Below are 23,840 nucleotides of genomic sequence, written 5' to 3'. Positions count from 1 at the left end.
GCGTGAGAACATCATTCCGCGCGCCAAGTGGGCGGCGGCCACGCCCGAGGGGTAGGCGTGGCCACGGGATATACACCGGGCGCGCAGCCTGGAACGCTTCAGTGTTACAGTGAGCTCTTGAATAAAGACTCTTACAAATTACCGCGTTGTCCGCTTCCTCCTTGCTTACAAGCAGCGCGCGTAACACCGCGCTTTATTGGTGACCTCGACGTTCTGGTCAGCCGTCACTGACCACCCGACCCCGCCACAGCCATGGCAACCAACGCGCTAGCGATGAAGCTTCCCGAGTTCTGGGAAGCTCAGGCGGAGATCTGGTTCCTGCAGGCCGAAGCCCAGTTCAGGCTTCGAGGCATCACGGCAGACGAGACACGCTACTGCCACGTGGTCGCCTCCCTCGGGGCCGGCACGGCCGCCCGCGTCGTGTCGGTCCTGAGGAACCCACCAGCCGACGACAGGTACGAGGCGATCAAGCATCTCCTCCTCGCCACGTTCGGCCTTACAGTGGACGCCCGAGCCGATCGTCTTCTGGACCTCCCCGACCTCGGTGACACGCGACCGTCGGTCTGTATGGACCACATGCTGTCGCTCATGGGCGGCGAAACCCCGAACGCTCTATTCCGGGCGTTATTTCGATGCCAGCTGCCGGCACGGGTCCGCCTCGCGTTGGCCGGTTCCGTGTTAACGGAACCCCGAGCGCTCGCTGCCGAGGCCGACAAGTACTACGCGGCGTTGGACACGCAGGCGAGTTTTGGCGCGGCCGTGGCGCATCCCGAGGCAAATGCGGTCCCTGATGCACACCTCGCGGCCACTGCTACGCCCCGCCCACCACCACCACCGCCGCCGCGGAGAAAACCGCGGCCGCTGCCGCCTCCGCCGCAAACCTGGTGTTTTTTCCACGACCAGTTCGGCCACGAAGCTCGGCAGTGTCGCCCGCCGTGCTCATTCAGCAAGTCGGGAAACTCCCGTGCCGGCGCTCGGTAGCGTCCCTGAGCATCGGCCGGTCGAACAGCCTGCTGTTCATCAAGGACACCTTGTCCGGGCGCCGTTACCTGTGCGACACAGGAGCGCAGGTGAGTGTCGTTCCTGTCGGTACATCTGACAAGCAAACCGCGGGCTGGGGTACCGCGCTGCTTGTGGCCAATGGTACGTCCATACGCACGTACGGAAAACGCTGTCTCTCTCTGCGGTTCGGAGGGCAGGTTTTCTGGTGGTCCTTCGTCACAGCCGACGTGCCCATGGCATTGCTCGGCGCGGACTTCTTATGTGCTCATGCACTATTGGTGGATGTACAGCACAGAAGGCTTGTCCAGGCTGAGACGTTCAGCTCGCTCGCTTGCGCGCTGCCCCGCTCATTGAGCAGCTCACAGAGCGGCTTGCTGAGCGGTTCTGTTCCGGCCAGGTTCATCTGTACGCTTCCGGCAGGGGACGAATTCACCCGCCTCCTCGCCGGCAACCCGGCCCTCACGCGGCCCACCTTCTCGGCGGGGACCGTCAAGCACGGGGTGGAACATCACATCCCCACCGCCGGGCCACCGGTCTACGCCCGGGCACGCCGCCTCGAGCCGACGAAGCTCGCGGTTGCTAAAGCAGAGTTTGCTACGCTGGAGCGGCTCGGCATCGTGCGGCGCTCCGAGAGTGCTTGGGCATCGCCGCTCCACATCGTGCCCAGGCCCGGCGGGGGATGGCGACCGTGCGGGGACTACCGCCGTCTCAACGACGCCACCACCCCCGACCGCGACCCCGTCCCCCATATTCAGGACTTTTCCGCCTGCTTGGCGAATATGTCCTTCTTCTCGAAGGTGGACCTCATACGCGGTTACCACCAGGTCTCCGTCAGGCCGGAGGACATCCCGAAGACGGCTGTCATCACGCCGTTCGGACTTTTCGAATTTCTTCGGATGCCCTTCGGTTTGAAGAATGCGGCTCAGGCGTTCCAGCGCCTCATGGACAGCGTCTTGCGCGACTTGGATTTCGTCTACGTCTATCTGGATGATATCCTCGTCGCAAGCGCGTCCCGCGAAGAGCACCTCCACCATCTCCGCACGCTCTTCGAACGCCTGGGCCAGCACGGCCTGATAGTGAACCCCGCCAAGTGCCGGTTCGGTGTCACTGAAATCGACTTTTTGGGTCACCGGGTCACCAGGCACGGGGCCGTCCCCCTACCGGCCAAGGTGGAGGTGGTGAAGGGGTTTCCGCGCCCCCGCACGATCAGGGGGCTTCAGGAGTTCCTGGGCATGGTAAACTTTTACCATCGGTTCCTGCCCCGCATCGCCCAGCTCCTGCGCCCCTTCCACGAGGCCCTCCGAGGGAAGCCGGGCAAAGGTGACGTTACCTGGTCCGAGCAGATGGACGCGGCGTTCGTGGGCGTGAAGCTCGCCTTGGCTAACGCCACCATGCTCGCGCACCCGGCGCCCGATGCACCGATCGCCCTCCCCACCGACGCCTCGGACTATGCGGTGGGCACGGTGCACGAGCAATGGGTGCGTGGCGCTTGGCAACCGCTGGCGTTCTTCAGCCGGCAGCTTCGCCCGCCCGAACGCCGGTACAGTACCTTTGACCCTGAGTTGCTCGGGCTCCACCTGGAGGTCAGGCACTTCCGCCATCTGCTCGAGGGCCGTGCGTTCACGGCCTTCGTCGACCACAAGCCATTGGTGTTCGCGATGGGCAAGGTCGCCGAGCCGTGGTCGGCCCGGCAGCAGCGTCACCTCTCGGCTGTGTCCAAATACACGACGGACATCCGGCACGTCGCGGGGAAGGACAACCCAGTGGCGGATTGCCTTTCCCGGTCCGTTGCCCATGCGGTCCACCTCGGCATCGACTATGCCCGGATGGCGGCGGACCAGGCCGCCGACCCCGACGTCCAGGCCTTGCGGACCGCCGTTATGGGCCTCCGTGTCACCGAGGTGCCGTTCAACGGCGCGGGCACGGCCCTCTGGAGCGATGTCTCCCTCGGGCGGCCTCGCCCCATCGTGCCCGTGGGCTGGCAGCGCCAGATTTTCGACGCCATCCACAGCCTCCCACCCGGGCACGAGGGCCTCCCAGAGGTTGATCGCCGACAAGTTTGTCTGGCGTGGCCTCCGGAAGGCCGTCCGCGCCTGGGCCAGGACGTGCCTCGCGTGCCAGCGCACGTAGGTGCACCGACACACCCAGGCCCCATTGGCCCCGTTTGTGGTGCCGGAACGGCGGTTTGACCACGTTCACGTGGACCTGGTGGGACCTCTGCCCCCCCGCGGGGTTTCACCCACATCCTGACCATGATGGACCGCACCACTCGGTGGCCGGAGGCCGTGCCGTTGGCGTCAACGACGGCGGCGGACGTCGCGCAGGCGTTCATCGCCACCTGGGTCGCCCGGTTCGGCACCCCCTCGGACATCTCGTCCGACCGCGGCCCCCAGTTCACCTCGGAGCTCAGCGGGGCGGTCGCGCGGGGGCTCTGGGTCCAGCTGCACCGCACCACGGCCTACCAACCCAGGCTAACGGCCTGTGTGAGTGGTTCCACCGCTCGTTGAAGGCCGCGCTCCGGGCGACCCTCCGTGACGGCGGCTGGGTCGACAGGCTCCCCTGGATGCTGCTGGGCCTCCGAACGGCGCCCACGGACAACCTGCGCGCATCCGCGGCGGAGTTGGTCTTCGGGCAACCGCTGCGGGTGCCGGGTGAGTTCCTCCCCGACTCCACGGCACCATGGTCCGCGGCGCTGCAGGAGACCGCCCAGAGGTTCGCCCCGGTGCCCACGGCGCACCATGGGCACCCACCTACGCACGTCGCCCCGGAGTACGTCTTCGTCCGGCACGACGCCCACCGGACACCACTGCGGCCCCCGTACGACAGGCCTTTCCGCGTGCTGGAGACCGGGGTGAAACATTTCACCTTGGACATCGGCGGCACTCCTGACCGGGTCTCCATAGACTGCCTCAAGCCGGCCCACCTCGACGTGGACCACCCACCGCCGATGGCTCGGCCCCCGCGTCGGGGCCGCCCCCCGGCGGGCGGACCCCCGGCACCGCCCGGCCCCGCCGCCCCCCGAGCCTGCACCCATCCCGGGTGCAGCCGGAGGCATCCCAGCGGGCATCCCTGCACCCCGGACGCCGCCAGTCGCCAGAGGGCACTTCGGCCGGGTCATACGTTTGCCCCGCAAACTGGCCCTCCAGGTGCGCGGGGATTCTGGGGGGGGGGCACGTGTGGCGGACACGAAAGCTCACTGGCGTGAGAACATCATTCCGCGCGCCAAGTGGGCGGCGGCCACGCCCGAGGGGTAGGCGTGGCCGCGGGATATACACCGGGCGCGCAGCTCGGAACGCTTTAGTGTTACAGTGAGCTCTTGAATAAAGACTTTTACAAATTACCACGTTGTCCACTTCCTCCTTGCTTACAAGCAGCGCGCGTAACACCGCGCTTTAATGCCAATTATTAAGTATGTAAAATTTTGAAAATTGCTCTTCTTCTTCCTGTACTCTCCTACCTTTGCCCTCCCCAAACCAACCCAGCGGTGACACGTGTTCCGATAGAAACCCTCACCTGCTCGACACGCGCCGAATGTTTCGCATTTTGTTCGTCCATAGCCCACTGTAACTCGATATATTGCGTTTTTCTTCCGTTCCTCTTGGATGGCCAACCTCACCTCCTCCTCCTCCCATTTCACCCCTGCTGTCCCCCACCCCCAAGACCCTTTTATGTTCCCTGGGAACGTAAAACAATTTCATAATATTATTTTTGCAATGAGTGTGCAGATGACTATAAGTTAACACTGGGTTGTTCCCAGTGAACATAAACTGCCTATACACTGCCCAAACAGAGGGACAGTTTTCCGTGGAACCCTGTGGTAATCCAACATGGCGGATCAAGTATGGTGACGTCACATGCTGATTATCGCGGCAGCGGTGTTCCTGCGTGCGGGGCGGTTGAGGAGGTCAAATGGAAATAACATCTATTAAAACAATTACAATGTATTAGTTCAAGAAAGGATTTTAAAATCGACATTACTATTATTATGATTAAAATAGAATCAGAAAATCAACTTCCGGTGTCCCAAACTACCCCTAAAGCAACTTCCCGAAAATAAATATAAAACGATTGCTTTATTTTAAAAATTAATAAATAACGATGATGAAGACTTCAAATCTACCAATTAAACTTTACTCCTCATTATTTGAGGATGAGGATGGCTGACGTCACAAATGTATCACGTGGTAACGGTGTACGACGGTCCACGACGAAAACATCATATCAATGCACATTGTCGATGAGCTGGATGTTTTGTTTTCTCGGGAGCTAGCGAATTTTTCGTTGAAATTTTCTCAACACACTCCTCCTCCTTCTCCTATTCCTCCCCTCGTTCGATCTGTCTTTGTTTCCCAAGATGCGTCTTCGTAAGAAGACATCGCAACGAAGGTATCTTATCGTTATACGGGTTTTCACAACATCAAGTGAATTTTATCTCCAAGTCGAGTATTGCGTGCTAATCGATGTACGTCCGGCATCACCTCCTCAGGAAAATGACGCAGTGGCGACTGGCGTTTATTATTTATTAATTACGAGTATAAAGCCCGCCAAAAATGACGGGTTGGAGCAGTTTTTGACGGTGCAGCAGCGGCGTGAGCGTGTTGAAGTCTGGGCCAACTGGCCAAGTGGCGGTGTCAGGGCCCACGGCCCAGGGGTGCTTCGTAGGGTGCCTTTCTCATCTTTTTTTATTCGACGTTCGACAGACGTAAATGAACACTCGTTTTACTCTCCGCACTTTGCACGTCACTTTCAGCGAATGTCGTCTCCCTGTGCTTTGTATTTATTGTGATTTAAAAAAACGCTTCCATACACCGACCTTGAGGCTCGGTTTGCAAGCCACCGTCTACAATTCCAATGTAAGAGACATAATTACTCTTCTTTTGGGTCTTCAGAGTCCAAAGGGTCTCTTGGGTTGGGTCCTCTGGTTAATTTGGGTTTGTTGGGTGCCCAAGCTCTTTTGCATCCTTGGGATCTTCAGGTTAATTTGGGTCTTCAGGATGTTTTAGGTCATTTGGGTCCTTTGGGTCCTCTGCCTCTTTGGGGTCCTTGGGTCTTTTCAGTCATCTCGGTATTTTGGGTCTTTGGGTTCCACTGGGTCCTCAGGGTCTTTAAGAGTCTTTTTGGTGTTTTGGATTGTTTGGTTCTGTGGGGTCATTAAGGGTCTTCGGGGTATTTTGGGTTTTCAGGGACTTTTTGGTCTTCTGGGTCTTTTAGATTTTTTGGGGGTCTTTGGGATATTTTAGGTCTCTGGGGTCTTTTGGGTTTTGGGGTCTTTTTGGTCTTCTGGGTCTTTAAGGGTCTTTGAGATATTTTGGGTCCTTGAGGTATTTAAGGGTCTTCTGGGTCTTTTGGATCTTTGGGGTATTTTTTTAGTTTTCATGGTCTTTTTGGTCTTCTGAGTATTGAAGGGTCGTTTGGGTCTTTGGATCTTCAGGGTCTTTGGATCTTCATGGTCTTTTGGGTATTTTGGTCTTTGGATCTTCATGGTCTTTTGGGTATTTTGGGTCTTTGGGGTATTTTGAGTATTTTGGGTGTTGGTGGTCTTTTGGATCTTTAAGGGTCTTGTGGTATTTTGGGTCTTCTGGATATTTAAGGGTCTTTGTTTTTTTTGGGGGTCTTCAGGGTATTTTTGGTGTTCATGGTCTTTTGGGTATTTAAGGTTTTTTGGGGGTCTTTTGCGTCTTTGTAGTCTTTGTAGTCTTGGTTCTTTAATGGTATTCGGTGTCTTTGGGGTCATTTGGGTCTTTAAGGGTCTTGGGGTCATTTCAGTCTTTTGGGTCTTTGGGGAATTTGGGGTCTTCAGCCTGGTGTTTGCTTAGCGGTTAGGGTGCTGGCTTGGGATCCTAGAATCCTGGGTTCGAATCTCGGTCGATCGCTAAATGAACACCAGGGGGGTTGGCACAGCCTGTCATCCTTCCGAGGTCAGCAAATTGAGTACCAGTTTGTTGGGATGAATGATCCCGGTGTGTACGCTGGTTTAGAATAGGTACACCGTATCCCTGCGCATCGTAAGAGGCGACTAAGGGTTGGCGCCAGGAAGGGCATCCGGCCATAAAACCATTGCCTCAAACACGGAACCATGATTGTCATGGGACCCGCAAGGCTAACCCCTGCTCTAGCGGGGAAAATGGCCTTAAAACGATCATTCATTCATTCATTCAGTGTCTTTTGGGTTTTTGTGGTCTTTTGGGTATTTAAGAGTCTTCGGGGTCTTTTGGGTGTTTGGGGTCAATTGGGTTTTCAATGACTTTTCTGTCTTTTGGGTATTTAAGGTTTTTGGGGGTCTTTTCAGTCTTTTAGGTCTTTCGGGTCTTTTGGGTCTTCAGTGTATTGTGGGTTTTTGGGGTTTGGGATTTTTGGGGTATTTTGGTGGTTTTCTGAGTCATTGGGGCTTTTGGGTCCTTTTTGTCATTTGGGACCTTGGGGTTGTTTGGGTCTTTTGGATCCTCATGGTCTTTTGGATCCTCATGGTCTTTTGGATCCTTGGGGTCCTTTGGGTCTTTGGGGTATTCGGGGTATTCAGGGTATTTTGGGTCTTCAGAGTCCTTGGGGTCTTTGAGGTCTTCGTTAGCTTTTGTGCCTGTTACAGTCTTCAGGATATTTTGGGTCTTTGGGTATTTTGAGTGTTTGGGGTCTTCTGGGTCCTTGGGGTATTTTGGGTCCTCAGAGCGTTTTCGGTCTTTTAACCGGTGGACACACAGTCATGTTCAAAGATTGCCCCTTAACCCCCTCCCCCCTCCCCCCACTCATATCCCTCTGAAAGCACTACTCAAAGCCTTCAAAACCTAGCCTTATGAAGGGGGACAGACACACAAACACACACACATTGTGTTTTAGATGGTAGATCTCTGTGAGGTGGTTTAGGATGAGACACCCGAATTGCGTACGTACTAAATATGTAGATACTTTCCAAACGCTGCAATCCATCGAATAATCCGATTTTTCAATCCCTCATCAGAACCCTTGTAATTCCAATCGGGGAAAGCGAACTCGGTGCTTTAATGATGAGAGTGTCCGCTACAAATGAGGGGATGTCGGTGGATCAAAGCCTGACCGAGTCATGCCATAGACTTTAAAAATGGTTTGTGCTGCTTCCTCTGTTATCGTTCAGCATTTAAAAGGATGAGAAATACGGGGCCTTCAGGGGCATTGACAATTGTCGTCCGCTCACAACCCCCTCCCACTTCGCACGTTTCCGCCCCTCCCCTACCTCCCACCCCCCGACTCCCCATCCCCCCATACTCCCTCTCCCCTCTCCCTTCCCCCCTACCCCCTCCCCCCTACACCTCCTCGCCCCTCCCCCTTCTGCCGTACACGCCCTCTCACATTCCCACACCCCCTCTCACACATTCCCACACCCCTTCTCACACATTCCCACACCCCTTCTCACACATTCCCACACCCCCTCTCGCACATTCCCACACCCCACATCACACATTCCCACACCCCCTCTCGCACATTCCCACACCCCACATCACACATTCCCACACCCCACATCACACATTCCCACACCCCACATCACACATTCCCACACCCGCTCTCGCACATTCCCACACCCCATCTCACACTTTCCCACACCACATCTTGCACTTTCCCACACCACATCTCGCACATTCTTACACCCCCTCTCGCACATTCTTACACCCCCCTCTCGCACATTCCCCCACACCCTCTTACACATTCCCACACCCACTCTCGCACATTCCCACACCCCCTCTCACACATTTCCCCACCCCCTCTTGCACATTTCCACACCCCCACATGCACATTCCCACACCTCTCACACATTCCCACGACCCCTCGCACACATTCCCACACCCCCTCTCGCACATTCCCACACCCCCTCTCGCACATTCCCACACCCCCTCTCGCACATTCCCACACTCCATCTCTCACATTCCCACACCCCCTCTCGCACATTCCCACACCCCATCTCGCACATTCCCACACCCCATCTCACACATTCCCACACCCCATAACGCACATTCCCAAACTCCCTCTTGCACATTCCCACACCTCCTCTCGCACATTCCCACACCCTCTCCCACACCCCCTCTCACACATTCCCACACCCCCTCTCGCACATTCCCACACCCCCTCTCGCACATTCCCACACCCCCTCTCGCACATTCCCACACCCCCTCTCGCACATTCCCACACCCCCTCTCGCACATTCCCACACCCCCTCTCGCACATTCCCACACCCCCTCTCGCACATTCCCACACCCCCGCTCGCACATTCCCACACCCCCTCTCGCACATTCCCACACCCCCTCTCGCATATTCCCACACCCCCGCTCGCATATTCCCACATCCCCGCTCACACATTCCCGCACCCCCGCTCGCACATTCCCACACCCCCGCTCGCACATTCCCACACCCCCGCTCGCACATTCCCACACCCCCGCTCGCACATTCCCACACCCCCGCTCGCACATTCCCACACCCCCACTTGCACATTCCCACACCCCGCTCGCATATTCCCACACCCCCGCTCGCATATTCCCACCCCCCCCCCCCCCCCCCCGCTCACACATTCCCGCACCCCCGCTCGCACATTCCCACACCCCCGCTCGCACATTCCCGCACCCCCGCTCGCACATTCTCGCACCCCCTCTCGCACATTCTCGCACCCCATCTCGCACATTCTCGCACCCCATCTCTCACATTCCCGCACCCCATCTGGCACATTCCCGCACCCCATCTGGCACATTCCCGCACCCCATCTGGCACATTCCCACACCCCATCTGGCACATTCCCGCACCCCATCTGGCACATTCCCGCACCCCATCTGGCACATTCCCGCACCCCATCTGGCACATTCCCGCACCCCATCTGGCACATTCCCGCACCCCATCTGGCACATTCCCGCACCCCATCTGGCACATTCCCGCACCCCATCTGGCACATTGCCGCACCCCATCTGGCACATTCCCGCACCCCCGCTCGCATATTCCCACATCCCCGCTCACACATTCCCACCCCCCCCCCCCCACCCCCTCTCGCCTGGTCCCACCACCCCATCATTTCAGTGAATTCATCAGTTTATTACCCCATGAGCAAAGTGCAAGGTAAGGTTAAGCAGTTGGTTCACTCTGTGTCTATGATCGGGGAGCAAACTTCATTTCAATTTCACTTGATATTTTGATCACGACAACACAAATCGGAACATGAAACGGCAGATTAGCAGTAGTTACCCTGCGCTCGCGAACTTAGGTACAGTGCATTCAGAAAGTATTCAGACCCCTTCACTTTTTTCACATTTTGTTATGTTGCAGCCTTATGCTGAAATCGTTGAAATTCATTTTTTCCCTCATCAATCTACACTCAATACCCCATAATGACAAAGAGAAAACAGGATTTCAGAAAGTTTTGCAAATTTATTAAAAAGAAAAAACTATAGGAGCGCCTCCTCCTTTAGCATATTTTGATGATAATCATGACGTCATAGGTCATGTGTTACAGGCGCCATCTTGGAAAAACCAAAAAACGTTGCACCTCTGTATCTCCAAAACCGCTCTATGGAAAAAAAATTGAAACGCAGCTCATTGTAAATAACTCCATATGGGGAATAGGTGTTAACGATGATGTCATTGGTGCCATAATTATGACGTCATAATTCGACATGGACAACGCTTAGTCTGATCAGTTTGAAATATATCGAGCATGATCTATGCAACAATTATTTAGAGATTATACATTTATGTTGTTATCGCTCATGTGGTCTGGCAGCCATATTGGATCAAAAAAAAAAGAAACGTTCTAAAACAGAAGAGTTGGCTCACACCAAGTTGACTGCACAGTGTAAGTATTCTATGAATACCACCTCGTTTGACTCTGAAATTGGTTCGGAATCTTGTCCCGAGCGCACAGAGGAGTAAGATAATTGTTTTAGTCTGTCTGCCTGTCTGTCAGGAGGATGAAATTGAAAATCATTCCAAACATGAAACTTCTTGTTTTTGTGACGTCATAAAAAAAACACAAGCACCAGGCACAAATAACGAATTCAACGTGTTAAATAAGGTGGTGTAAAAATATCAATGGCGGTAAACTTCTGAAAATATTTTTTCTAGAGCCTTCAAAACATTTTATTTCAAATGAATTAAATACTCGAACACTAGAACACAAATCGCCTTTTTGACCTCCAGTTTTGAAAAACCTCCAGTTCAGCAGTACTTGGACAAAATATTACCCCATCTCGACCAATCAAATTTGATGAGCTCATGCTCTCAGCTTTGGGTAAATCAAGATTTGGACAAAATCCCGGCTCGTAGGAAACATAGATCGTGCTAGGAAAGGCAAAGAAAGATTTGAAAAGACGCATCGTATGTCCTTTTTGTCAAGACTGTGGGGAGTAAGGTGTTCTATGAACTCTCCAGTTTACTTATTATCACTTGCCGGCGGGAGGAAGGAGTGGTGCGAGAGTGCGCAGGACGTACAGGAGCATCATCAGGGAATGAGGTGTGTCAGCTGATGGATGAACAAACATTGAGAGCACATTCATTTGTCCACATGCCCATCTCAACCAAAATCATGGGGGTTTTTTTTGTTATTTTTTATGCACATTTTCCCAATATTTTTTAATTTTATGTGATGTTTAGTGCAGGGGAATTGTGGTGTCAGTTGTTGAAATGGAGAATGTATATACATCCGGTTTAGCACATTTGTATTCAGTTGTGGATGAAGAGTTCTGTTCTTTTGCAGGGAACCAAAGATGAACATGTCGTTACCATCCAAGACAAAGAAAATCAGTTGTTGGAACCGTCCGAAGTAAATAATTTTATTTTCCTCCTCTTGACTTTTTAAACTTGTTTTAGGATGTATCTACCGCATCACATGTAGAAGAAACTGACTTTTCAATCTTTTTCAACCTAGGCAAAAGTTTACCACACATGATGAGAAGAACAAGTGTTGTGGTGACACTGCACCTGACGTGTGAGTAAGAGAAAATATCCCTTTGGAATGATATCCGATTTAGCACATTTGCATTCAGTTGTGGATGAAGAGTTCTGTTCTTTTGCAGGGAACCAAAGATGAACAAGTTTTTACCATCCAAGACAAAGAAAATCAGTTGTTGGAAGCGTCTGAAGTAAATAATTTTATTTTCCTCCTCGTGACTTTTAAAACTTGTTTTAGGATGTATCTACCGCATCACATGTAGAAGAAACTGACTTTTCAATCTTTTTCAACCTAGGCAAAAGTTTACCACACATGATAAGAAGAACAAGTGTTGTGGTGACACTGCACCTGACGTGTAAGTCTGAGAAAATATCCCTTTGGAATGACCTGGCATGAAACGTGCTTGCAATAGAAATGGTATTCCTTTAAGGAAATTCAAACTCTCCCTGTCGTATCTCGATCACATTTTGCTCCTTAAATATTTTTATATGCCACTTCTCAATACCAATACTCAATACCATTTCAACCAGACATATCAAAATATTAATCTTCGTTTGCAAATATTTGATCCATAACAAAGGACCCAACGACTTCTTTGTGCAATATTATATCAGAATAATACCAACAATACTGTCAGCCAATACAAGGAACTTTGAGGAGGCCATTTCTCCCATAATGCCTGCTCTCAATGAACACCACATTAATTAAATTAATCAGTTCATGTACTTATCACTGAGAAGGTGTTGGGTGTTGGGATGGTTTTGGAGTGTATGGAGATGAGGACATTGTGGAGGAGGGGCAGAAACATCACCAGGGGATGAACGAACATCTGTTACGGGTACATCGCCTGGTAACGGGTGGCCTCTCTCGGACTGCTTCCATGACGTAAGACCCTGAAGCCGACGAGTGGCGGACAACTCTTCGACCGGACGGGTTGCTAAGCAACCACGGACGCTATCTAAGATGATTAAAATCTGGCAGAGTCCCTGCGGCTAACTTTGTTTACTTTCCCGGTGACTAATTAGTTATGTCAGTTAGGGAATTTGCTCTCGGCTCGCACCTTTATCTTTTTATTACATACGGCTGAGCGAAACCGTAGGTGGGATGCCGGCTGGACTAGCATAGTGAATCAGTGGGGCACAACCTCCCTTCTATTTATTGTACGCTACGTCTAACCAATGAAAGAAAGAGACAGTCGAGCAGGTTTGGAAACAACAAATCTTGCATTAAACAGGCAAACAGGCATTCACAAGAAAATGCAGTGTCACATCAGAAACAGTCCTATCCCTGTCATTCAATGAAACCCCTAGTACAACAACAGGCATTTTAAGGCCATTTTCCCTGCTAGAGCAGGGATTAACCTTGCAGACCCCATGACAATCTTCTCCATTTTGCCCTATTTTCTAAATCTCCCCTTGTTAACCCCCTTGCCCGCACTTCTTCTTCCACCACCTTTAGCCAAGTCTTTCTCGGTCTTCCCCGTCATCTACTTCTGCATTAATTTCCATGACTCTTCTCACCCAGTCACTTTCATCCTTCCTCAACACATGACCAAACCATTTCAACCTGTTTCTCTTCACAGCATCCATCACAGGCTCTATTCCCATCATCTTTCACAATTCATCATTTGTCCTCTCTCAACGATAGTCCGCACATCCACCGAGCCATTCGCATTTCCACCCTTTCCAGCCTTCGTTACTGCTCTACCTTCATTACCCATGTCTCACTCCCATAAATCATAACACTTCTCACACATGCAGCATACACCTTTCCCTTCAGCTTCAATGACACTCCCCTCCTCGTCAGCATGCCACTCAGTTCCCGAAACTTCTTCCATGCACATCTCACTCGAGCAACCGTTGCCGAGTCTGATCCACCTTCTCCATTCAGCATGTCTCCTTGGTAACAAAATGTTTTCACACCTTCCAGCTCTCGTGTTCAGGCCGTTAGTTCTCCTATGGTTGGCAGCGAGTGTCCCGGAAGCATTGAAGGAAAGAGTGGCAATCATATGTGGGAAAATTGCATACTCAGTCAGGGTCGCCCAGATAGCTCAGATGACAGAGCACTGATACGGTTTTCCAGACGACCTGGCTTCGATTCCCGGTCTGGGAATGTAATTTTCCCACATATATCTATTTAATTATTTAATCGTGTTCATTAAGATAACATTTCAATCTTTTTCAACCTGGGCAACAGTTTACCACACATGATAAGAAGAACAAGTGTTGTGGTGACACTGCACCTGACGTGTAAGTCTGAGAAAATATCCCTTTGGAATGATATCCGATTTAGCACATTTGTATTCAGTTGTCGATGAAGAGTTCTGTTCTTTTGCAGGGAACCAAAGATGAACAAGTCTTTACCATCCAAGACAAAGAAAATCAGTTGTTGGAAGCGTCTGAAGTAAATAATTTTATTTTCCTCCTCGTGACTTTTTAAACTTGTTTTAGGATGTATCTACCGCATCACATGTAGAAGAAACTGACTTTTCAATCTTTTTCAACCTAGGCAAAAGTTTACCACACATGATAAGAAGAACAAGTGTTGTGGTGACACTGCACCTGACGTGTGAGTAAGAGAAAATATCCCTTTGGAATGACCTGGCATGAAACGTGCTCGCAATAGAAATGGTATTCCTTTAAGGAAATTCAAACTCTCCCTGTCGTATCTCGATCACATTTTGCTCCTTAAATATTTTCTGTACCATTGTTTGGAGGTTTCAGGGCTGAGTGATTCCCTGAGCTCTTTAACCTGGGTTGACACGTCTCTTGTAAAGAGTTGACAAATTATCGCCGGTACCCTGAACAAATGACAAATTCTTGCCAGTCAACAAAACGATTGGTCAACCGATCCGTGAAAACCTTGTGCCACACCTGGTCCCACAGCCAGACTAAAAAGTTAGGGAGAGGTATCTGAAGAAGAAGATGAAGTTTAAGGTTGTAAGAATGTCCATCGAGAAGTGCAAATGACAAGCGTCAGGAGGTACCTGATCTGAGGAGAGGGATGTGATACACGGAATACCACTTCAACCAGACATATCAAAATATTAATCTTCGTTTGCAAATATTTGATCCATAACAAAGGATGCAACGACTTCTTTGTTCAATATTATAGCAGAATAATACGAACAATACTGTCAACCAATACAAGGAACTTTGAGGAGGCCATTTTTCCCATAATGCCTGCTCTCAATGAACACCACATTCATTAAATTAATCATTTCATGTACTTGTCACGGAGAAGGTGTTGGGTGTTGAGGTAGTGTTGGGCTGGTGTTGGTGTGCATGGAGATGAGAATATTGTGGAGGAGGGGCAGAAACATCACCAGTGGATGAACAAACATCTGTTGTGGGTACATCTCCTGGTATGGGGTGGCTTCTCTCGGAATGCTTCCTGACGTAAGACCCTGAAGCCGACGAGTCGTGGACAACTCCGCCATCCAAGGTGATTAAAATCTGGCAGAATCCCTGCGGCTAACTGTCACTTTACTTTCTCGGTGACTAATTAGTTACGTCAGATAGTGACTGCTCTCGGTTCCCACCTTTATCTTTTTGTTACATACGGCTGAGCGAAACTGTATGTGGGATTCCGGCTGGACTAGCATAGTGAATCAGTGGGGCACAACCTCCCTTCTATTTATTGTATGCTATGTCTAACCAATGAAGGAAAGACAATCGAGCAGGTTTGGAAACAAGAAATCTTGCATTAAACAGGCACTTATTTTCAAGAGAATGCAGTGTGACATAAGAAACAATCCTCTCCTTAGCATTCAATGAAACCCCTTGTACAACCGGCTTTAAACAAAATACAGGTGGGCGCCACGTTCATCCGGGGGAATTATATAGAAAAGGGGACATAAAGGAAGAAGTTGGTGCGTGTTGGTGACTCGTTCCTCACCCTCATGTAAACAGGCTTGGCCCCGTAGGTCTCAATGAGGTGTCGATGCAGGTGGATGCACGGTGTAAGTGAGATGTGTGCTGTCGTGGAGTGTATTGTGTGGTGCTTAGCTCTGAAAAGAAATGTTGGAATTCTTGTGTCGTTCATTTAACGTTTGCTGTTGCTGTTTTTGTTGAGCACATGCACTCCCAGGAAATTGTGCACAGGGATATAAAGGTAACCAACTACCCCAGTGCAGACCGTGATACGTTCTGCGTAACACTGCAATGAAAACCATTTTTTGATGGAGGAAAGGAAGGAATGGGAGTTGGAAGTGGGAATCACTAGAATGCACATTATCAAGTTGATTAAACATTCTTTATTCAAGAAGAAGAAGAATTGTCATACCAGATACCGATACCACGGGGTGGGACTAAACATTTACGGAGAGAGAATTGGGGTCTCCTTCTCACTCTGAATCCACTCCCACAGATATGCTACCCAGACAGAAACCATACTTGGGGTACCCTGAGGCAACATGCAAACTTTGAGTATTTTTTTTAGTTTTTGAAGACTATATATAACGAGAGCAATGTGACTGCGTCACCAATATGCCTCCAAGTAGTTCCACAATGGGTAGATGCCCTCGTTCACTGTCCTAAAAATGAAAAAGTTTGATTTAAATCCCTTCAGCTGTTTTCAAGTATCACATTTTCACCAGCCATGACAGGTTTCACATCGATCAGTGAAGCAGTTTCAGAGAAGGATTTTAAAAAAATATTGGCTTCAAGCTAATATGGCTGCCACGCCACGTTTTTCTATCCAAGATGCTGCCAAACCACGTGACCTACGAAATCGGCATTTTCAAACTATATGCAACAATGGTGATAGGTGATATTTATAAAATTTCGCATCGATAGGGTAAGCGATTTCAGAGATATAATTATTTAATATTTTCCTTCAATCCAATATGGCTGCCACACCATGTGACCAATGATGTTTTCTTGATTATCCTTTAATCGTAATGCCTAGTCAATGACACACGTAAAAGTTTGAGTCAATTGTTTTGGTGGTTCGGGAGATGTTGTTTTTTTTAAAGGTTTTAGGTTAAATCCAATATGGCTGCCAAACCATGTGACCTATGATGTCACAAATTTAATATTTCAATAAAAATGGGTCATAGATATTGCACATGCAATTTCAGATTTAATAATAATAATACACTTATTTTGTATAGCGCTTTTCAAGAAACCCAAAGACGCTTTAACATGGTACATAAAACAAAGACAAAAGAGACAAAAATACATAATTAAAAAACCAAACAGAAAGGAAGGAGAAGAGACGATCAGGGGTTGAATGCAGTGTTGAACAGGTGGGTCTTGAGTGATGATTTGAATGTGGTGAGTGAGGAGGAGTCTCTGATGGTTTGAGGTAGTGAGTTCCAGAGTGTGGGAACAGCGATGGAGAAGGCCCTGTCCCCCCAGGATCTGAGTTTGGTCCGGATGGGGGGGGGGGGGACAGGAGGTTGGCAGCAGCAGAGTGGAGGGTGCGTGTGGGAGTGTGTCTGGGGAGGAGGTCAGTCAGGTAGGATGGGGCCAGGTTATGAAGGGCTTTGTATGTCAGAAGGAGGATTTTGTACTGGATTCTCTGGGAGATGGGGAGCCAGTGGAGCTTGTGAAGGACGGGGGTGATGTGGTCCCGGGCCCGGGAGTGGGTGAGTAGACGGGCAGCGGAGTTCTGAATGTATTGAAGTTTATTGATGATATTTGAGGGTGAACCATAGAGGAGGCTGTTGCAGTAGTCCAGACGGGAAGTGATGAAGGCGTGGATGAGGGTTTCTGCAGCTGTGGAGGAGAGGGATGGACGGAGACGGGCGATGTTTTTCAGATGAAAGAAGGCTGTCTTGGTGATCTGTTTAGTGTGTTTGTCGAAGGAGAGGGTTTGGTCAAAGATGATGCCAAGATTCTGGATGTGAGGGGAGGTGGTACTGGGATACCGTCGATGTTGAGGGTGAATTTGTGGGTGGATTTGGTGAGCGTTTTTGGTCCAATAATGATTATTTCGGATTTATCACAGTTTAGTTTGAGGAAGTTGATTTGAAGCCAGTATTTTATTTCAGTGATGCAGTTTGTCAGGATAGAGTGGGTAAAAAATAAAATATAATCACCTTTAGAGGCCATTTTTCCCCGCAAAGCGGGGGTTGGCCTTTTTGGGCACCGTGGTTGTTGTTGTTTTTTTGGTCCCCTTTTTGAAGCAATGTTTTACGGCCGGATGCCCTTCCTGCCGCCAACCCTTTTTGTCGCCTTTTTACGACAAGCAGGGAATTACCAGTGAACTGGTACTCAATTTGCCGACCTCGGAAGGATGACAGGCTGAGTCAACCCCCCTGGCGTTAATTCAGCGATCGACCGGGATTCAAACCCAGGATCCTAGGATCCTAAGCTGGCACCCTAGCCGCTAGCTCAACACCAGGTCTCAGAGTGGGTGACGGTGGAAATTGACTTGGCAGAAATGAAAAGCTGGATGTCATCGGCAAAGCAGTGGAATTGGAGACCATGACGACAGATTAAGTGACCAAGGGGGAACAGGTACAGGATGAAGAGGAGGGGACCGAGAACTGAACCTTGGGGGACACCTTGGGGGAGGGGAGCGGTGGGGGATTTGCAGTTATTGATGGAGATGAACTGGTGCCTGTCGGAGAGGTATGATTTGATCCAAGAAAGGGCAGTGCCAGTGATGTTAAAGGTGGTTTCAAGTCGGGTAAGGAGGCTGATGCGATTGATGGTGTCAAAGGCAGCGCTGAGGTCGAGAAGGATGAGCATGTTGAGGTTACCGGCGTCGGAGGAGAGAAGAAGATCGTTGGTGATTTTGAGGAGTGCAGTTTCCATACTGTGGTTGAGGCAGAATCCGGATTGGAATGTTTCATACAGGTTATTGGCAGAGAGGTGATGTTTGAGTTGAGTGGCTACAGCGCGTTCCAAAACTTTTGACAGAAAGGGTCGGTTGGAGATGGGTCTGAAGTTATTTGGGGTGTCAGGATTGAGTCCAGGTTTTTTCAGAATGGGGTGACAGCAGCGATTTTGAGGGATGGTGGGACGATGCCAGTAGACAGGGAGGAGTTTATCATTGCAGTGATAAGTGGAGAGAGAGCAGGAAGGCAAGCCTTAACAAAGCTGGAGGGGATGGGGTCCAGAGTGCAGGTGGCAGTTTTCATTCCTGTGAGGAGTTCAGAGAGGTCAGTAGGGGAGACTGGGGAAAACTGAGATAGGGGTTGGCAGGATAAAGGGGGGGCAGATGGTTAGAGGGGGAACAGGTGCGGTGGTGGTTAAGCTGCTGTAGATGTTGTCTATCTTGCTTTGGAAGAATGAAAGGAAAGAAATGCAGTTGTCGACTGTGAATGACTGGGTGGTGGTATCCAGGGGGCTGAGGAGTTTGTTTATTGTGGAGAAGAGTGCTTTTGGGTTTCCGGAGCCAGAGTGGATTATTTGAGATTAGTAGGTGGAGCGGGCGTGGGAAAGGGCATCTTTGTAATGCTGCAGGTGGTCTTTGTAGGCTTCGGAGTGGATTGTGAGACCTGTTTTATTACGGAGTCTTTCCAGTTGGCGGGCACGGGTTTTCATCAGGCGGAGTTCAGGGGTAAACCAGGGAGCAGAATGGGTGAAGGAATCTGTTTTGGTTTTTATAGGCGCAAGCTGGTCAAGGCAGGAGGAGAGAGTGTGGTTGTAGTAGTCAGTGAGGTCAGAGGGGCTGTGCAAATCAACGAAGGGAGAGGTGGACAGTTTTTCGGAGAGGGAAGATGAGAATGAGGTAGGTGAAAGAGAGTTTAGCTTACGAAAGTTGATTATGCGTTTTTGCCTTAGTGCTGGGGTGGGAATGTTGATGGTCATAGTGATGGCTAAGTGATCGGAGAGAGTGAGGTCAGAGCCAGAGAGATGGTGTAGATGTAGTCCAATAGAACAGACAAGGTCCAGAATGTGACCACGGTTATGGGTGGGAAAGTTGACATGTTGAGTGAGGTTAAAGCAATTAAGAATATCAATGAAGTCAGCGGTTATTGCGGAATCAGTGGAGTCCATGTGGATATTGAAATCACCGAGGAGGAGGGTTGAGGGGGAGAAGGAACAGAGCTGGGTCAGAAAGTAAGAGAAGTCAGACAGGAATGATGGGTGTGGTTTGGGAGGGCGGTAGACAACTGCCATGACTGACTGTGTGTGACCAGAAAGTTTAAAAGCCAGGTGTTCAAATGATGGAGCAGATGAGATGGAGACGGGGCTGGTCTTGATGTCCTGTCAGTGTATTACAGCAATTCCACCACCTCGGCCCTCCGAGCGTGGTTTGTTGATGTATGAGTAACCATTGGGTGTAGTGAGGTTGAGTGAGAGGTAGTCCAGAGGTTGTTGCCAGGTTTCAGTCAGACAGAGAAAGTCCAGTTTATTGTCCAGAATGAAGTCGTTTAGGATGTGGCTTTTATTGTTGAGGCACCGGGTATTGAACAGAGTAAGCTTCATATTGCTTTGTATGGTGTGGATGGACTCGGGTGATTTTGCCAGGGCTTGCAGACAGGGGGCGCGTTCGTGTATGTTGTTGTGATGACGTAGTCGACGGGTGAGAGTGCGCTCAGCTGACCAGAGTGAGGGGATGGAGTGACCTGCCTGGGAATATACAAACTTGCGACCGGAGCCTCTATGGATGTATCTGGGTCGTCGTAGGAGTCCGTGGTTTTTGATGACAGAGATGCATGGCGGAGTGGAGTGGTTGTTGAGTTGAAGAAGCCTAGCGGTGGAGTACCTCAGAGCCATGCCAGGTAGGAGTGAAGGGGCACAGAGCCCGGAGAGGTCCTCTCACAGATCACAGATCACAGATAAGGATAAGGAATTCAATTAATTATATTCTTTATAGGATAAGGAATTCAATTAAAACATTTTTGGCTGGGATACCACTTCACCAATGATGACATCATTATCATGCTTTTGTTCTCCATTGGGAGTACTTGACAATGTGCCAGGTTTCAAATTTTTCCATTCAGCGGTTTCTGGGAAATAATTTTTTAATTACTTGCGTTTAATCGAGGATGGCTGCCATACCACGTCACCTATGACGTCACAATTATCATAAAAAACATTCTGCATGGGTGCCACTCCTACCCTCAAAGTTTCGTCTCAATCGGGCACGTGGTTGCTGAGAAAAACAAGGTTTAGCCCGTACGGATGGATGGACGGACAACCCGAAAACATAATGCCTCCAGCCACCTTCAAGGGCAGAGGCATTAAAAAACTATTTTCCCAAAACAAGGCTGAAAGCCACTACATGGAAAGAGCTACAAGGAAAAAGAAAAGGAAAAACTGGCAAAACCTTCATCTCGTCCTGAAACGAGGAAACGTCTTCACAGGACCACTGTGCAGGAGGGGGTATCTAGGCCAGTGGAAAAATTAATTTTCCTACACCCATTGGGTGTATTTCAAAAGACCCCATATCCGTACTGGAAGGCTGGTGGCTACTGAAGGGAGCTCATCGACCCTTTCTCAGGTGTTGTTTTTAGTCCTTGCAGGGTGTCACAGTCACCCTCCCCGCTAGCAAAGCCCTCAGGTACTCAATGACTTGCATCCTTCCAGGCAGACACTTTCCCATTCACAGCCACTCTTGGGTTCCTATCACTCCTCCAGTTAGTTCTTAGTATAAACTTCTTAAAGTTTAGATGCAGTACATGCATTACACTTTCCTCGTGCATCCAATCTTGAACTTTCAAAGTCAGCGCTCACTAATGTGGAGGATTGCTGGAAGTGAGCACTGTATTTGAAATTTGCATTTTGATTAAATGTTGGGCTGTTTCGACTCCCCATTAAAGCACTTCCTTCTTTGAGATGCAGATAGATCTTCTTTAGTACAATGCACGTGGCTGTGGAAAGCATCATTTGCAGGCAGGTTCAACGTACATCCGAAGTAAGGCACACATTGACGAATCATCCTTTCTGTGAATTACCAGGATGGCAGCATATTGCTGACCCGGGATTCTATCCCAGGCTACACAGCTCAGAGGTGAGTGTAGGAGCTTGCGACACGAAGGGGAAAGAAAAAAGTGTGGTTAAAAATATATATTTAGTGATCTTCACCCCCTCTTTACACGTGACATTTCTTGGCTTCATTGTCAACTGTATTTGAAGATGCTTGGTGGGGTAGCACAGTGTAGTTAGTGGTGGTGTTTGCTGTCTGAATGTAGAAAACACAAATACCTGATGCAGTCTGATTTTTCACCTGCCTGACTGCATTTTTATTCTCACATTTTCTTATTTGTGACATTTATTTAACGACAGCTTTACAAAATCTTTCTTTTCTGCAGGAATGCTGAGCTTAAAGTGATAAATGAATCTGTTGAGGAAGAGTATGCTGAACCCCAAGTAACAAATGTATCTGCTGGGGAAAAGCTGCGAACTGGTGAGTTTTGAGAAATAATCTTTTCACAAAATATATTATCGTCTCATTTACAAGTACAACAAGAGTGACCTGAAAATGTTTGTTGTTGATTTGTTTCTTTTTCAATTTGCTGGTGGTGCCTGCTTGTTCCTCATGACAGTGATACAAACAACTTCCTCTCATCACAGTAATCTTTCCCGTGAATGCTCCAGACTTTTTGTTTTGATCCTCCAGGAACGCCATGGCGGTGTTTTAGTAGCTCCACTCGGTCACAGGTGTAACTTTAGTGCAGAGGCATCCGATGTGTAATATTTGGCCAAGCTGAGCATCACCTCAAGCAATACAAAACAATACTGATTGGTGATATTGATGGAAGAGGAGGAAGACAAGGATTAAAATGGACAGACAAGATGATGGAATAGATGAGGAAGTTAAAGATACAGCTGCTGAATAAACATTTGAATGGTGTTCCGTAAGAGGCAATCTCTGGATTGTAGACGGTACCAGATGATGGTGAGAGAGCAAATTAATTTAAAATGAAAATATAAAACGGCATGATCACTGAGGTGGAGGAAACGCTCAAAGGAAGCAAGTAATAGGTTTGGGTTGGGAAGGGTTAATGCGGTTCAGAAAGATCATGGTCAGGAGGATGGATGACGTGAGATGGTGGTTAAACTGGGTGTCCCGTCTGCCAGCATGAGGTGGTGAGTGTTAAAGATCACATAGTGTCCTTCACAAAGAGGAGGGAGCTATCACTGGCACCTTGGGCGAATTCCAAATTCCTCTCATCACCAGCTGAGGACACTGCATCAACGGTACATCTGCCTTCTTAGCCAATGATGCTTGGTACTCCACAGTCTTGTTTGTGCTAAATAGAACATGGAAAAAGCCTGCTTTGTCTGATTCGAAAATATAAATCCCATTAACATCCTTCCACAAACATAAATTTGCCTTCTTTGTTGTTGTCCAACACCGTTTCAGATGCATATTTGTGTGTTTTTGCCACCATTATTCCTTTATCCTTTTCCTGGAGAGAATCCACCATTTATAAATTACTAGGGCATGTGGGTACGTGGGTGCAATGCCCGTACGTGGGTACGTGGGTACGTGGGTGCGAGTACGGTGACAATCCCCCCCCCTCTATTTACATGAAATGGTTTGGTCCATGAAATGTTTTGGTCCATTCGCAACGCCAAAGCGAACGGCGAACGCTTTACATGAAATGGTTTGGTCCATGAAATGTTTTGGTCCATTCGCAACGCCAAAGCGAACGGCGAACGGCTTGCGAGTACAGTGACAATCCCCCCCCTCTATTTACATGAAATGGTTTTTATTAGTTTTAAAACATAGTTTAACGCCAACATAGCGGCAACATAGTTTGCCAACGTGAAATAAATGAATACGCTCTCAAATGTGCCGTCCGAGGCAGAGTGTGTTCGCCACGTTCGGCACACGCGATAACTCGCTGCTCTCTGATTGGTTGAATCGTTTTTTGGACATAGCTCGGTAAGTACTTGTCCGATTAATATGAAACCTTGAAAAGGCACATCCTCGGGTCCCCAGCAATATACCTGGCAAGTTTAAAGTATATCGGACCCGTGGTTGTCGAGAAACAGCGGTCACAGACATACATACAGACATACAAACATACAAA

General features: G+C 49.5%; 1 protein-coding gene and 2 pseudogenes across 2 annotated transcripts in view; 1 reads left to right on the top strand and 2 right to left on the bottom strand.

Moving 5' to 3' along the window:
* Positions 1-5,185: 5,185 nt before the first annotated feature.
* LOC137433510 (uncharacterized) overlaps positions 5,186-23,840 on the top strand; it is a 40,924-nt gene continuing 22,269 nt past the window's right edge. The window contains exons 1-8 of one of the 2 annotated variants that reach the window (XM_078768935.1): positions 5,186-5,388; positions 11,705-11,770; positions 11,876-11,935; positions 12,024-12,089; positions 12,195-12,254; positions 14,237-14,302; positions 14,408-14,467; positions 22,113-22,207. In XM_078768935.1, the coding sequence (XP_078625061.1) occupies positions 5,357-5,388; positions 11,705-11,770; positions 11,876-11,935; positions 12,024-12,089; positions 12,195-12,254; positions 14,237-14,302; positions 14,408-14,467; positions 22,113-22,207 (505 nt within the window). In that variant the 5' untranslated portion in view covers positions 5,186-5,356. Of the gene's footprint in view, positions 5,389-5,618; positions 5,856-11,704; positions 11,771-11,875; positions 11,936-12,023; positions 12,090-12,194; positions 12,255-14,236; positions 14,303-14,407; positions 14,468-22,112; positions 22,208-23,840 lie in introns of those variants that run through there. The other variant, XM_078768936.1, reaches the window with a different exon arrangement.
* Positions 17,121-17,955, bottom strand: LOC144889083 (uncharacterized; annotated as a pseudogene).
* On the bottom strand, positions 19,267-20,283 carry LOC144889085 (uncharacterized; annotated as a pseudogene).

The sequence above is a fragment of the Myxine glutinosa genome, unplaced genomic scaffold (genome assembly GCF_964187855.1).
Source record: "Myxine glutinosa unplaced genomic scaffold, kmMyxGlut1.1 SCAFFOLD_719, whole genome shotgun sequence".
NCBI lineage: Eukaryota > Metazoa > Chordata > Myxini > Myxiniformes > Myxinidae > Myxine > Myxine glutinosa.
The sequence above is the reverse complement of the archived record's forward strand: the minus strand, read 5'-3'. Positions and strand labels throughout refer to the sequence as shown.